Genomic DNA, 14,394 nt, shown 5'->3' on the forward strand with positions numbered 1-14,394 from the left:
AAAATAATTTTTCAAACAAATTGGATAGAACAATACTATCGATCGATCGAAAAACGAAAGGACCCCGGGCTTCTAAAAAGATACTCCTTATATATAACACAGTAAATATAAGTACCAACAATCATTTTATATACAATATTTTACTATGAATAAAAAAAAGAAGATATCAATCAAATAAATTATGGAAAGATATTTTCGCATTTTTCAAATACCAAATTCCTTTGTAAACCCTTTCTTGTTTCTAAAGTCTAAACCATAATATAAAGATATTTTTATAGGGATGTAGGAAATAATATCCTATTGTCAACCAAAGCAAGGGTTTTCTTGTAATTGTTCTGCAAGGGTTTCTGTCGTCTTAAAAAATCACAAATCAAACTTAAAATATTCAAAATATATGTTCATCAGATGATCAAAAAGATTGTTTCTACTTGTAGAAAAAATAATGCTGGCAATTGATAAGTTTGCCCCAATTTCTTATATATATTCTCACTATGTCAAGGTACTTTTTTTTTTTTTTGTCAAATACTATTTGTTTTCTTAAATATATAGATGTATAGATATAGACTGGGTGTTTAGCTCAGCTTATTTTTAAGTTTTTTGAGTTCGGCATATATGTTTGATAAGCTTCGTTTATTTCTAGACTTGTGAGCGTATTTTGTAGTTAGTCCAAAGATAATCAATCATAGGCCAAACACCTTTTATGATATATATATATATATATAGATTTAAATGCTTAGGGTTTCTTCATTGTAGATTATGAGCATATGTATAAATTTTGCAATGATATCTTTTGTAGGGTTTTTAGTATTATATGCAGAATAAGTTTTTTTTTTTTTTTGGCATTTGGGTGTTTGGATAAGCTTATGTCCCGGGGCTTATTGATATTTCAAAAAGTAAAGAGCTTTATCTCCCCCCTGCAATTAAAGATTAATTTTATAAGCTGATAGGCCGGAAAAAAGTAAGCTTATTTGGGTGTTTATGATTCTTAAAGCTGTAAATATCACTTTGAAAACATACACCCGAATACCCATTGTTATCTTTCTCGCAGAACTTACAATTTACAGTAGTTGCTTATAATATAGACTCATTACCTTTATTGCAGCCTTCTGCCTTATTCTTTCAAAAGAGTGAGCAATTTTTATAGGAATTTATATGTATTAGTTATTCAGTAATGCTTTAGCTTGGTGAAACTGTTTTGTTTACATAAATTAGGTTACTGACGGTTCGAAACATTAAAAGAATAGTACAATCAGTTAAAGCAAACAAAGGGAGAGTTCAATCAGTAGACACGAAGCATGCGTTGGTTGATAGAATTGGTCTATGTCCCTCCCAACGTAGCATTTCTAGTAGAAACTATTCCGTTATTCCTGCCAATGATAGAATGAAACATCATGCTCAAGCTGCTTGGAAAAGGCTTTCCCATAATTCATTTCACAACGGGAAAGTGTTTCCTTCCATAAGCAGGGCTTCTCAAGCATTTTGTTTGGCAATGGGTCGATCGTATGTGGTTATTCCGGGTATATTTGCGATTGCATGTGGGCGTATGGCATTGGCACAAACAGGGCAAGATCTTGAATATTTCCAACCAAGAAACAATCTTTATATGCACGCGGAAGATGGACATGCTTTCTTGATATCGTCCATCCTTTCGGTATATGAGGGTTTGATATTATTAATCAGAGCTATTTATTTAGCAATTTTATTCTCACCCAGTATAGCAATGGCCCCATTCGCAGAGTATATTGGTAACTCGTCAAGAGAAAAGTGGCTTCACCTTGTACGTCGTACATTGGAAGTAGCAGGTCCTGCTTTTATAAAATGGGGTCAATGGGCAGCAACAAGACCTGATCTTTTCCCTCGAGACTTATGCACTGAACTTTCCAAACTTCACTCAAAAGCACCTGAACATAGCTTTTCTTACACCAAAAAGACTGTTGAAAAGGCTTTTGGACGTGAACTTTCTGAAATCTTCGATGATTTTGAGGAGCTGCCTGTTGCGTCGGGTAGTATTGCTCAAATTCATCGAGCTGTTTTGAAATGTAAGTATCGTGGTAAGCCGATTAAGCCGTTAACAGTTGCTGTGAAAGTTAGGCACCCGGGAGTAGGTGAATCAATTAAAAGAGATTTTGAGATAATTAATGTAGTGGCAAAGATGTCAGGATTTATTCCCACCTTGAAATGGTTAAGATTGGATGAAAGTGTACAACAGTTTGCGGTCTTTATGATGTCTCAAGTTGATCTTGCTCGGGAAGCTGCTAATTTAAGCCGCTTTATCTACAATTTTAGGAGATGGAAGGATGTTTCTTTTCCGAAACCTCTGTATCCACTTGTTCATCCTGCAGTTTTGGTAGAAACATTTGAGCAAGGAGAAAGCGTTGCACATTATGTTGATGAACTTGAAGGACATGAACGACTCAAGAGTTCGCTTGCTCATATTGGGACTCACGCACTTTTAAAGATGCTCTTGGTAAGATTTTCGATATCTATACTTCTTTTTCCCTTTTAATTTACTTGGTTGGATAACTACTAATATAGTGATATTGTTGCATGGAAATGCAATTTATGGACCTGTTTATAAATATATGATATTAAAACATGGTGCAGTACATAGTGTCTGGATAGGTTTTGTAATAACTAAAACTAGATAATCAGTTGTTATAAAATGTGGTGCATTAGGTAGTGTCTGGATGCTTTTGCTGCTTGAAATGATCACTGTCTGTATTAAGAGTTTGGCTCTGATTATTTAAGTAACAGATAAATTTATCTAAATGATTTTTAACACTACCATTTGATGATCAATCTAAATCACAAATCCAGATAGTTGCAGCGAAACTGATTATCGAATGGTAGTGTGCTGCTTGAAGGTGATTTAAACGGATAATGGTATATTTTTGAGTGTTCGGCAATTCTGATCATCTAATGAATTGTTAGATAAAACAGAGTCTTGCATTTGCCTATCAATTATTGGTTGATACGATTATATATCAGAGGGTGTTTGAATGTGCATATTCAGTGTTTCTCTCTCTCTGTTTATTCTAAAAATCCTAAAGTAATAAAAAAATTTGTTACAGGTTGACAACTTCATACATGCTGACATGCATCCTGGAAATATTCTCGTACGGACGAAGTCTTCTCGTAAAAGAATCTTCAAATCAAAGCCTCATGTTGTATTCCTTGACGTAGGGATGACTGCTGAACTTTCAAAGAGTGACAGAGTTAATTTATTGGAGTTTTTCAAGGCTGTTGCTCGTCGAGATGGCGACACTGCAGCAAAAGCCACTTTGAGGCTCTCAAAGCAACAAAACTGTCCTAATCCTCAAGCCTTCATTAAGGAGGTGACAGAGTCGTTTGACTATTGGGGTACTCCAGAAGGTGATCTTGTTCACCCTGCTGATTGCATGCATCAATTACTAGAACAAGTGAGACGTCATCGAGTCAATGTGGATGGAAATGTCTGCACTGTCATGGTTACGACTTTGGTTCTCGAGGTATTTATTGTCTTATGCAAATTATCAATTACAAAAAGCGCTGTCATGGTAATGAGTTGGAAGTTTCAACCCTTATATATATATATATATATATATGAAAATAGGCGATATGGGTTATGTTTATATCTTAATGGATTAAACGAGTAAACTAATATTTGCTAAAATAAAGTGGTTCACACTGATTGAAAGCTGGCAGAAGTGTAAATACTTTTGGTATATCTTATGTAAGAGAATGAACCCTCGATTCGATTGTTTTCCAAGAATGTTGAGCTGGGTATGTAAGCCATGTATCTGGGAGGAACTTAAAAGAACGGCTTTCGGGTTTTTTCAACCTGTTTTGTGGTCTTGCAGCTATTTAAATAAATAAGAATATAAATTATATATAATATAAGACTTTTTTAGAAGAAAGATAAGTTATTTGGACAAGAAAGTACGTTGTGCTCCACGACTACACTACTTGCCTATTAGTGAGACGTTAATATTCCTACTGGGTAACACACTGAGAAAATATGACAATTTTGATCCTAGAACTTGAAGAGGGCCAATGTTGGTTATATTTAATCTTCATTGTGTTGAAGGGTCAAAGTTAGAAACTTGGCTCAGATGTGAAATGGGTTAGTTTGAAAAGATGGAATTTAATTGCTGTTATATACTTGCAGGGTTGGCAAAGGAAGCTTGATCCAGATTACGATATTATGCATACACTACAAAGGTTATTACTCAAGGAGGACTGGGCAAAGTCCCTAACTTACACAATTGAAAGCCTGATGGCTCCATAAACAGTATAATCAGGCTCCCACGGATAAGGAAGTTTTCTATGACCGTGAGTGTTTATAGTCCCTACAATATTTTGATTCGTTGGATTGTTGCCGCAGCAATTGTGTGGATAAAGACAATTGAATGAGAAATTTTGTCAATCTTAATTAGGGAAAATTGCTAACATTAGGTGTTTTTTTGATCTGCTTGCGCATTAGTTAGAAACTGAAAGTCTATTCGGTTTAATAGGTTGAACCGTGGAGTTCAAAAAAGGCTTTTTTGGTTTCTCATTGATACAAATGTATTTAATGCATTTAGACCCTCGTTTTTTTTTACTATAAAGAGAATTGCTACGCTTCAAGCAATAGTGCTTACAAACAATCAAAAAACTATAATTTGGAGATTTCCAAGATGTAATTAACTAATTTGATCAATCAGTATCATGTGTGTGTGTGTGTGTTTGAGAGAGTGAGAGAGAGATAAGGGATCATTGCTTGTTTGTTGATAACTTGATATTAAAGCATGCCGATTCAATATTTACAAAAAAACAAATACAACACAGCTGAATATATCTGAAAACTAAAAGCAATATATAATAAACAAATCAAAGCCAAAAACTAACACTAGCAAAGAATAAACTTGTATATATATACTTGAATATAATTGGAGGAAGAATGCTACGTCTAAAGATTTTGAATCAAAACTTCACAGCAACAAGGAAAGACAAAAATGGCGTCAATGACGAAGAACCTTTTGGTTCAACCTGTCCAAGAATCAAGAGGCAAACGAGATGCTTTTTCATGTAATGATATCACCAGTGTCATCTTTGATCATAGTCGAAGTTGCAAATGAGTATGCCGAATAGGCAATAATATATAGTCTTCCTTGCCTGCAATAACAATTTTCAATTATTTCTATGATTTGTAAGAGGTGACTTTTATGAAATAAATATATAAATAGCCTGATGGTTCGATCAATACATGAAAATCAAAATGAAAAGAAGACAAACGCAAATTGTAATACTGGTTAGGATTTATAGAGAAATCTTACTTCAAATTTATGAGACACCCTAGAACAGAAATCCTTAGAATTTTGTGGATTATGGCAATATTCTAAAAACTTTTTCAAACTTCGCAAAACCGGAATTGATGCTACAAACGTAAAAGGGTGCGTTCAATAGATATAGGTTCAGAAATACAAGTTTGCCATTTAAAGTAAAAGAAAGAAAGTACCTTTCGACTATTCATTGCAAATTTCAGCTTCATTTGCCGATCACCAACTTCGTCTATCATCCCGATCCAAAGTATTCAAGAACATCTTTGACTCAAACTTCCTTTTCAAGAGCAATTTTTCAGCCAGCAACGCACTTCCGTAATTGCTTGTTGAAATGGTTCCATAATGGGAAATTAAGGAGGACGAAATGCACCTGCTACAGAAAAAGAAGGTAATTTGACTTGGACCAAAGAAACATAAAATATTATTATTTTGACCCCAAACTAATTATGACTCCAAATTGCTGCAAGGTTTAATCTCACATCCAACGGCCCAATGTATTTAAGTTCAACATATGTATGTAGATAACTTAGTCCAAGAATAGCAAATGAAATAGAATAAAACTCAACAATATATGCAGTCAAGATGACAAGTGTTTTGAATGCAAGCAGATAATTATAAAGTTAATGTTCTGCTTTCAACATGTTTCACACTAATGATTAAGCTTCTGTTTTCTTATAAAATTGGGCATGACGCACATAATACGGTTATACGGTTCCTTGTTCTAGAGGTGAAGAAGAAGGTTGAACTTGCTTTAGTTAAGTAACGAGATGAATTAGCGTACCAGTCACAGACCGACAAGATATCACCTCAAAATGAAACTTCATGAATCTCTAAGTTATTTTAACTACATCTATATAACAATACTAACAGGTGTTCAAAGAAAAGCATTCTCGGTAAAAGTTTATATTAATTAATATCTCATACAGGAGTGCCCATATTAAATTACACTGTTCAAGAAGCAAAAAAAATGCTTGAAACATTATCAAGAAGTTTTACGCTCTTGCTCCCTTGGTCACATAAACAACTGTAAGGACTTGACTTAACACATTTTATAAGAGTGTAGACCACATTCAATAATCAATAGCAACAATTCTTATGACAATGGGGGAAAATTTTAGCTAGAAAACATAGATTGAAACTATTAAGGAACATCTAATATGGAAACAACTGGAATTTTCTCAGGATAAATGAAAATAAAAGTGGGCACCGATTATGAAAAGTAGCAAGAAACTATAATGATGTATAGATAAAAAAGAGAGCAAGTAACTATTTTATGAACTTCCATAAAAAGGAGCAAATTTCATATAGACATGAGCATTCATTCGCGGCCCTAAGCTACAAGACCGTTCTAGATAATTAAAAAAAGAATCATAATTTCCTATGACGCATTAAATGCCGCAATTTTGTTCTGAATACCATGTTTCTACCCTCGGGAGAATAAGCTTGATTTAACACTGAATCCCGAACATATAATAATAAAATATCATCCTTCCATTCTGATATCTGTAAATTTTACATTGTTGATTTTAAAGTGAATTTTTTAAAATGGGATTTCCTTGAGAGAAGAAACATGCTTTTTGCTACTTACATCATGTGGCGAAAATTGGTCAGATGCCAAACTCACTTGTAACTCTCAGTCTCTACTCCCCAATTTTGGTGCAGATTCTGGAATTACAAAAAAAGCCCAAAAATGAAACAACAATTATAATCAAAAAGAGATATATTTTCAATTTTCCATGTGCATTAACAGGGTGACCTCAATGCCTTGTAATGATTCTAACAATAAAATACGAAAAAAGTCCGTACAATGTACATAACTAATTTATATATGTGTGTAATATAAATCGAAGAGACTCTTACCCTGCTGGTGGAACTTTGTTTATTTCTACAATCGCGGCATTGACACTATGAATAGTCATTTTCTTGACCTGAAAAACAATTCAGGAATTAAAAAGACACTTGAGACCAGTATGTAAAAAGAATTTGAAACTAGAGTAGTAGATTGATAGAAAAATTACATCTAGCATTTTTCCTTTTGCTTTATGATTTACAGGAAGTTGACGGATGTCATCACCCAACTTAAAGGCTATGGATGCACTTTCGGGTGAAATGGTTTCGAAAACCACGTTAACACATGACTGCACAAGGTAGAGTCAGAAACAAGAAGTAAGCACACACACCAGAATAACTACATGAAATGAACACAAGATTTACATGACTAAACAATTTGCCACCATCTACAAATATTACAAGGTTCTTCATTATCTTCGTATAATGTTAGTGGTGAATATTGCAAATACACAATTGGCAAAACAACTCGTTAAACATTTTGGTGTTACAATACATAGGTGACAAACAAAAATTATATTTTCAACAGTTCAAAATTTTACCTTGATTTGCAAAACAACTCGTTAAACATTTTGGTGTTCCAATACATAGGTGACAAACAAAAATGAGATTTTCAACAGTTCAACATTTTACCTTGATTTTCTTTACTTGATAGGGATATCCAGCTGGAATGATAACGGCTTCGCCAATATTTTGCACAAATGTCCACGGTTCAACATCTGGATATGATAGTATAAACAAAAAATAATGTAAGACCCTATTTCATAAGTCTTACAGAAACTAACTTACAAGAAGTTGCAAGGAAAATACATACCAAATTCTTCCTTAAGATACTTTTTATGGAAAGAATCCAAATAAAAACTCTCATCAAGAATCGGATGAATAACCTATAGAAAAAGAGTTGTTTTAGTGTTCAGATATTTTTAAACATTTAGAAGATTAATACATCAACGGACCAAATGAATGTTCTTGAGAAACAAGATGTGGCTTATGTTATGGGAGCAGAAGATCTCAAAATAAGTGAAGAGAATAGGTACCAAGGTAAGTTGAATTTACCCCTTAACATAACTGATTATCTGATAATCAGATAATTAGTAGCAAACTCTTTTCACCCAAACATTAAAACCAAATTATTACGGCTATAGGTCACAATAATCAGATAATCGGTTTTGAATGTAAATTCAAACACCAGCTACTAAAACTTCAAGCCGCACTTATCAGTCTAGAGTGTTTGACAAAAAAACAATTTATGAAGAATTGCTGTAAGATATGGAAATAAATGTGATATTACCTAGCTATCCCTAACTCTAAGCACGTATGTAACTGATTCTAATTCTTCATGAATGATCATTTAAAAATGCACATCCAAATACCCCGTAAGCTTTTTTTTTATTATTATGGAGACATAAAGGATACCTTTTTTGGAGAACAATAGGATGAGTTAAGCTCATTGGAATACTTCCTAAGAAACTCTACAAGCTTGGAAACATCCTCTCTACGAAAAACATCCCATTGGGCCCCACGGGTGTCAATCACTTTCCCTTCGTTATAATTTGAACTTCCATCCTCATCTTGACACAAATCTTCATCATCCGAGTCACCAATCCTTGAGTCATCCGAAAATACACATGGGTGACCATTAGTTATTTGAGTAAGTTCTTCATTTGTGTTATCTTCCAACTCTGATTGTTGAGTTACTTCACTACTAAATGATGATTTCCCACATGCTTCATCAATATTATTCTTAATTTTACTCTTCCCCGAGGGTTCATTTAGATCTTGTGAATTGTACTTCTCCAGCAAAATCTTTACTTTATTTAGTTTTTTCTCAGAAATGGGAACTTCTGTAGCATGCACAAGAATGTTAACCTGAACCAAAAAAAATGCACAAGCCATGAGTGATAGTTAACAGAGGTGCTTCAGTTAAGTAAACAATCATTAGTTAAAGAATTTATGTTAGAAACTTTGATATGTACCATATCATAAGCATGATAACACAACTTCGTTAAAAATTCTCCCCCCATAAGATCTTCAGGTCTACCATATGAGATATAAACAAAAGGACCCAAGTCAACATTTTGACTCTCCAGCGGAACGTTAGCTGCCAAATTAAGAATGCCCGTTATTGGGTTAATATATTGTTGAAGAGGCAGAGCATGCATTACAGCAGCAAAATGACTTGAAAAATGTTCTAGGAAGATTCCCGAAGATAACCAAACTTTGAATTTCAACTTCTCATGCCACACATTTGCATGTGTTTTACCACCCATAAAAATCTGCTGCCGACCCAATTCTACTTCGCACCAATCCGAACTTTTCTGTTTCACATCTTTCTTGTTTTGAGATTTGGCACTTCTTTCAAGATACATACAGAACATGAAATATGGATCCCACCTCAACTCTAAATCACTCTTAATCACATCTCGAATAATAAAAGGTTGACCTTTGACCCAATGTTTTGTAAAATGTTCAAGATTTTTGTCCCCGAGATCTTGCCTAATTGTGAAGTACAAACTGTCGTTTTCACCTTCAGTTTTCTCACTTCCCTCACATAATGCACAATATGAAGAATAAAAGTCAGTAAATTGTGTAAACTTGGAGTTGCTAACTATTTGTTTTGCCACTTTTTCAAGATCTTTAGTCGAATTAAAGGGGGTATGGGAAATTAAACAAAGAACGCCATTGCCACAGCCGCCTAAATTCTTTGGTGGGCATTCTATATTTCCGTCTTCATCAGTTTTCCAATTCCATAAAATCGTGCATAAAGATTTCCGTCTTTCGTTTGTTGCATATTTAAGATCTCGAAGACCCCCATGTAGGTATCCCTCACGGAAATCACGGCAACAAGGTAAACAGAGAATATAAAAACAATTTCCACAGCTTCGGTGAACATCCACAATGCAAGCTTTGCAAAAATAGCTGCAGTAGATAAATATGCAAGCTAAATTAAAGGAAATCTTGAATATCAGTCATTGATTTAAAATGCCCTAGAAAAAAGATTCTGGGACTATACTTTCTTGAAAACGAGTCAAATGGTTATCTTAGAAAGTTTACCTATAATGGAAATGGGTCAAACAATTTAAGCATCACCAAAAGTATATCCAAGTATTCACAACCTCTGAACTTTCTTCTATTAAAATCACTTGCATCATTTATCTAATATATCATGTAGTGGTACTTAATATATTAAATGTTTATGAGATGAAATAAAATGAATAAAAAGCATTGTAGCTCATCCCTTCCAAAAGCTGACCCGTTTTGTGTACCCAACCTGCCCATTTTGCCACATGTACAAGATTGGCAAAATAGAAGAGATTTACCCATCAAAATCAACACCTTTTACTGTTTAGTAATTATTATCAAAGTGCCAAAAAGGTTGCTTGAAAACATACCAGTATTTTTGTTTCGGTGAGACTATAGCATCATGTATTTGTAGCTCATTGAGATCTTTTCCTGAAGTTTCCATGACATGAAATATAAATTTCGTTTTCAATTAAGATTTTTTCATGACAACAAAGAAGAGTATCCTCTACCTTTTATTTTAGCTTCGAGAACCAGCTCCGTATCTTTTTCTTGATTTATTTGTTCAAGCAATGGAAGAAGCAAATCGATCATGTAAAGAAGTTGTTGACTTCTGTTGAAGTTCCCATCTCCACTAAAAACAACAAGCTCCTGAAATAGAACAAAAGTAGAAAATCATTATATTATGTAAAAACAATGCTAGTGTAGAGTAGACGGGTCACATCCAAACCTTATTTTTGACTTCTTTAGATTTTCCCTTTATGCAGACTCTGCAGCTGCAAGTTTCACTGCAAACAGGGCATTGTTTCTTGACATCTGCCTTATCTTGATGCCTAAATCCATTATAATAATCAAACTTAAAGCTCTATCTTTATTTTATTCATCAACATAATGCAAGAGAAAACACAAAAGTTATACACTTAAAGGGGTACTCCGAATACTGGTTCTTGAAGTTTATTTACATACTTAAGATATTGACTTGAGAGATTAAGAATAGTTAGCACGAATTGCCTTACTGATAACCATAATCATAATATGCTATTTGACCAAGAGCATGATATTTAAATGTGAATATTGCATTAAAAACAGTACGAAAGCAAAAAACAAACCTCTGCTGGATACAATCTTCACAAAAGAAGTGTTTTTTGCAATCCAAACACTTGACAAGTACACGATAGCTACACATACGACACCAATGGCACTTCTTGGTTGAAGCTTTAACATTAGCTTTTATATTTGGCAAAAGCTATAGATAAGACAACAGCAACCCATTAAAATCCCCATAACAGTAATTCAAACATTAACAAATTATGTAGCAAAAGACAGCAACACTGTACTATTGTAGCACTATGGATATAAAAACTATCGAAACGTATGAAAGCAAAATAACATTAAGCACATTATGTCATAGAGTAACAACCTGCATTGTACTGATAGGGATTCGTTCTATGTTTTTCGATCTGAAAAACCTAGTAGGTACAGGACTAGAAGCAGGAACACCAACTTTGATATTATTGAGAGTGATAGGTGGTGTTGATGGTGCACATTGCGAAATCTCCAATCTTCCATACTTCAATTCTTTAACAATATCTTCTTTTGGTAACTGATTCCCTTTTTTCTTTTCGATTTGTCTATTCAAATAACCTCTAATTAAATCCAACTGCAAATCCCCCTTTTTCAAATTCATCTTTCTTAAAGCATCATCAAGATCCTCAGATAAATCAACACATGACTTGAATTTCGATTCTTTTTCGTTCCGTCTTCCCTTTTTTCGAGCCGAATTCGAGCCATTGTCACTCGGGTTTTTAGCCCTTTTCCCATTAGGGTTCTTTCTAGCATTTGTTCTTTCAAGCTTTAAATTTTCCGGCACTGGTTCTTTGTTTTGCCGGAGACGGCCTTGAAGAAAATGTGCTTCACATAGTGTCCTTCCTTCCATTGCCGGTCGCCGGCACCGCCATTGCCGTCCGTCGTTCCTATTACACCTTAAAGCATCCGGTAAATCACCACCACCATGAACTTTTGCCATTTTTTTACAATTTCCTTTATGGGTTTTGCTTAAAAGTTAATAATAATCGAAATTATATCAAAAAGATAGAAACTTTATGATGGAAATTGAGGGAAAATCAAGAATATTGTGGGGTTTTTTTTAGGGTTTTGAGTGAAAAAGGGAAACAATTAGAGGGGTGCGAACAACGGGGGAAAAAGAGGTTATGATGTAATCGTGTAATCGGTGGATAAATGAATGAATGCATAGAGGAGATAACGAGAAAAGATTGAGTCAAGACTGACAAAAAGTCCAACTCTGAAGTGTGTCACAAGATTCTGTGCATATAGATATATTAGATAGATATACTATGTTGTACTTATATTACTCGTATATAATAATAATAATGTTATATACTTCAAATAAATTAGGAAAGTACTTTTATTGAGATTTGAGAGAACAGGTTGATTTCATCTAAAACCAGTGTGATATGAATTTGATTGTAAACAATAGATTGTCCCCATTATAAATTAATCGATACAAAATTGAGTACAAATCACGTTTTTTTTGCAAAGACATATTATATGATTTGATGACTTACACTCCATTCTTGAGTTTTTTTTATGGGTTAAGAAAATAAATGATAAGAAACTCTTTCAAATCTTTATTCTTAAGTTTATATTATAAAAGAAAGGATAAGAGATGATAGGAAAAAATATGTGTTTTAAGACTAACAATGTATTGTTTAGATATTTAAAGAATGAAAAGGGAAGGAGAGGGATCGAAAGTTTTCCTTCCGAATCACCTCAAAAACGAGAGAAAAGTTTTTTAAACCAAAATAACTATAACTTCCCCCACTTCACCAGTTCACCTCCTCTCATTTCTTTTCCATGCAATTTTAAAACTTAACAATGCCTTTATTATTTTTTTCCTTCCCAATCTTTTCCTCCCTTTTTTGAAAAAAACTTAACAATATAGTGTAAAAGTTTTCTTGCCAATTTGGCATGATTTGGCTCGAAAGGAAAGGATATATATATGTAATTACCACTTCACCCTTCACTTCACATCTAATATTTCTTTTCCTTTCTTTCCAATAAAACTCAAGAATGTAATTAACACTTTCTTTTCCTCTTCTCTCCTATCCAATCTTATCAATTCTTTTCTTTCGACTATAAACTCAAGAATGGTCACGATTTTGTTTTTGGTGAATAGTTCAAGACACAACTTCAACCTTCCAATATTTAGATACCGGACCCAACATCTCATTTGATTTGTAACTTGTAAATGATGTAGAACAAATCATGGATCATAGTCTTTCAAAGGATATATAGTAACTCCACTACTCCAAAACATGTTTAGAAATCCAATGTTTAGTGTATTATGGGATCTTTTAACGAGGCAAAGGGCTAAAGCCTTCATCCAAAGTCCAAACAAATAGTTAGATAATAAAACATCATTGAATCATTGATTAATTTGTGGATAGAGTAGCTTGGCAATTGTGGATAAGCCATGCATTCATAAACCCGTCATAGTTTATATAACAGAATCCCATTAAAAATTACTTGTTTATTCTATCAATGGGGTATGAATCATAAATAGTAATTCTATGTTGTGATTAGTGTGTTACCATTTGTGGAATTAATCATGAATAGTAACTTTCTACCTCGTGTGTTAGTATTAGTGTACAAACTCTTCTCGAAGCACTAACTAGATTTTGTCGTATCTCATCGTATGGGATTTTAAAACACGAGATACTAATTGATTTTGTGTAATTTTTTTATTTTTTTTTAGGTTTTCCACCAATATATTGTATTTTATTTGTGGTCATTCTATCATTATGTACCACTATTTATTTTATTACTGTATACTTTCTCTCTTATAGTTTATAACTACTATATTGTAAAATTTCATGTATTTTTTTTCTTCCATCTTTATTGTTTTGTTTATTATACATGTAAAATATATGTATTTTTTATTATAAACTTTTGAAAGCATTTATGGTATTAATTTTAGACAAATATTTATTTCATATGTCAATGTTTTTAGCTAACATTTATAACGATACATCATAAAAAAACCTAATCACAATAAACAAAACTCTACAATGCGTAAAAAGGAGTTAATGGTTTTGCCCTTAAATAAATATATATCTAAAACAAATATATTAATGAGATAATGATTTTTTATTAACTAATTGTATTAGAATAATATAACTATTTTAACAAAACATTTGAAGTCCCG

The 14,394-nt window shown here is 33.2% G+C and overlaps 2 protein-coding genes across 4 annotated transcripts; one reads left to right on the top strand and one right to left on the bottom strand.

The window, feature by feature from the left end:
- The first annotated feature begins 298 nt into the window (after positions 1–298).
- LOC122590470 (probable serine/threonine-protein kinase abkC) lies at positions 299–4,446 on the top strand. The gene is made up of 4 exons (XM_043762674.1): positions 299–499; positions 1,213–2,467; positions 3,072–3,488; positions 4,148–4,446. The coding sequence occupies exons 1-4, from the start codon at positions 492–494 to the stop codon at positions 4,265–4,267; spliced, it is 1,800 nt and encodes a 599-aa protein (XP_043618609.1). The 5' UTR covers positions 299–491; the 3' UTR covers positions 4,268–4,446.
- Positions 4,447–4,868: 422 nt separating this feature from the next.
- On the bottom strand, positions 4,869–12,488 carry LOC122594611 (lysine-specific demethylase JMJ25). Of its 3 annotated transcripts, none has more exons than XM_043767046.1 (14): positions 11,590–12,488; positions 11,279–11,415; positions 10,900–11,002; positions 10,682–10,820; positions 10,541–10,601; positions 9,125–10,067; positions 8,565–9,017; positions 7,963–8,035; positions 7,782–7,867; positions 7,319–7,438; positions 7,161–7,228; positions 6,889–6,965; positions 5,477–5,670; positions 4,869–5,133 (listed from the first exon to the last, which is right to left on the bottom strand). In XM_043767046.1, the coding sequence occupies exons 1-12, from the start codon at positions 12,193–12,195 to the stop codon at positions 6,941–6,943; spliced, it is 2,814 nt and encodes a 937-aa protein (XP_043622981.1). In that variant the 5' UTR covers positions 12,196–12,488; the 3' UTR covers positions 4,869–5,133; positions 5,477–5,670; positions 6,889–6,940. The 3 variants fall into 3 exon arrangements, with proteins under 3 accessions (XP_043622981.1, XP_043622982.1, XP_043622983.1); XM_043767047.1 differs by having other exon boundaries at positions 5,477–5,673; XM_043767048.1 differs by lacking the exon at positions 4,869–5,133 and adding an exon at positions 5,296–5,395.
- Positions 12,489–14,394: the final 1,906 nt, after the last annotated feature.

This window comes from Erigeron canadensis, chromosome 3 (genome assembly GCF_010389155.1).
Source record: "Erigeron canadensis isolate Cc75 chromosome 3, C_canadensis_v1, whole genome shotgun sequence".
Taxonomy (NCBI): Eukaryota; Viridiplantae; Streptophyta; class Magnoliopsida; order Asterales; family Asteraceae; genus Erigeron; species Erigeron canadensis.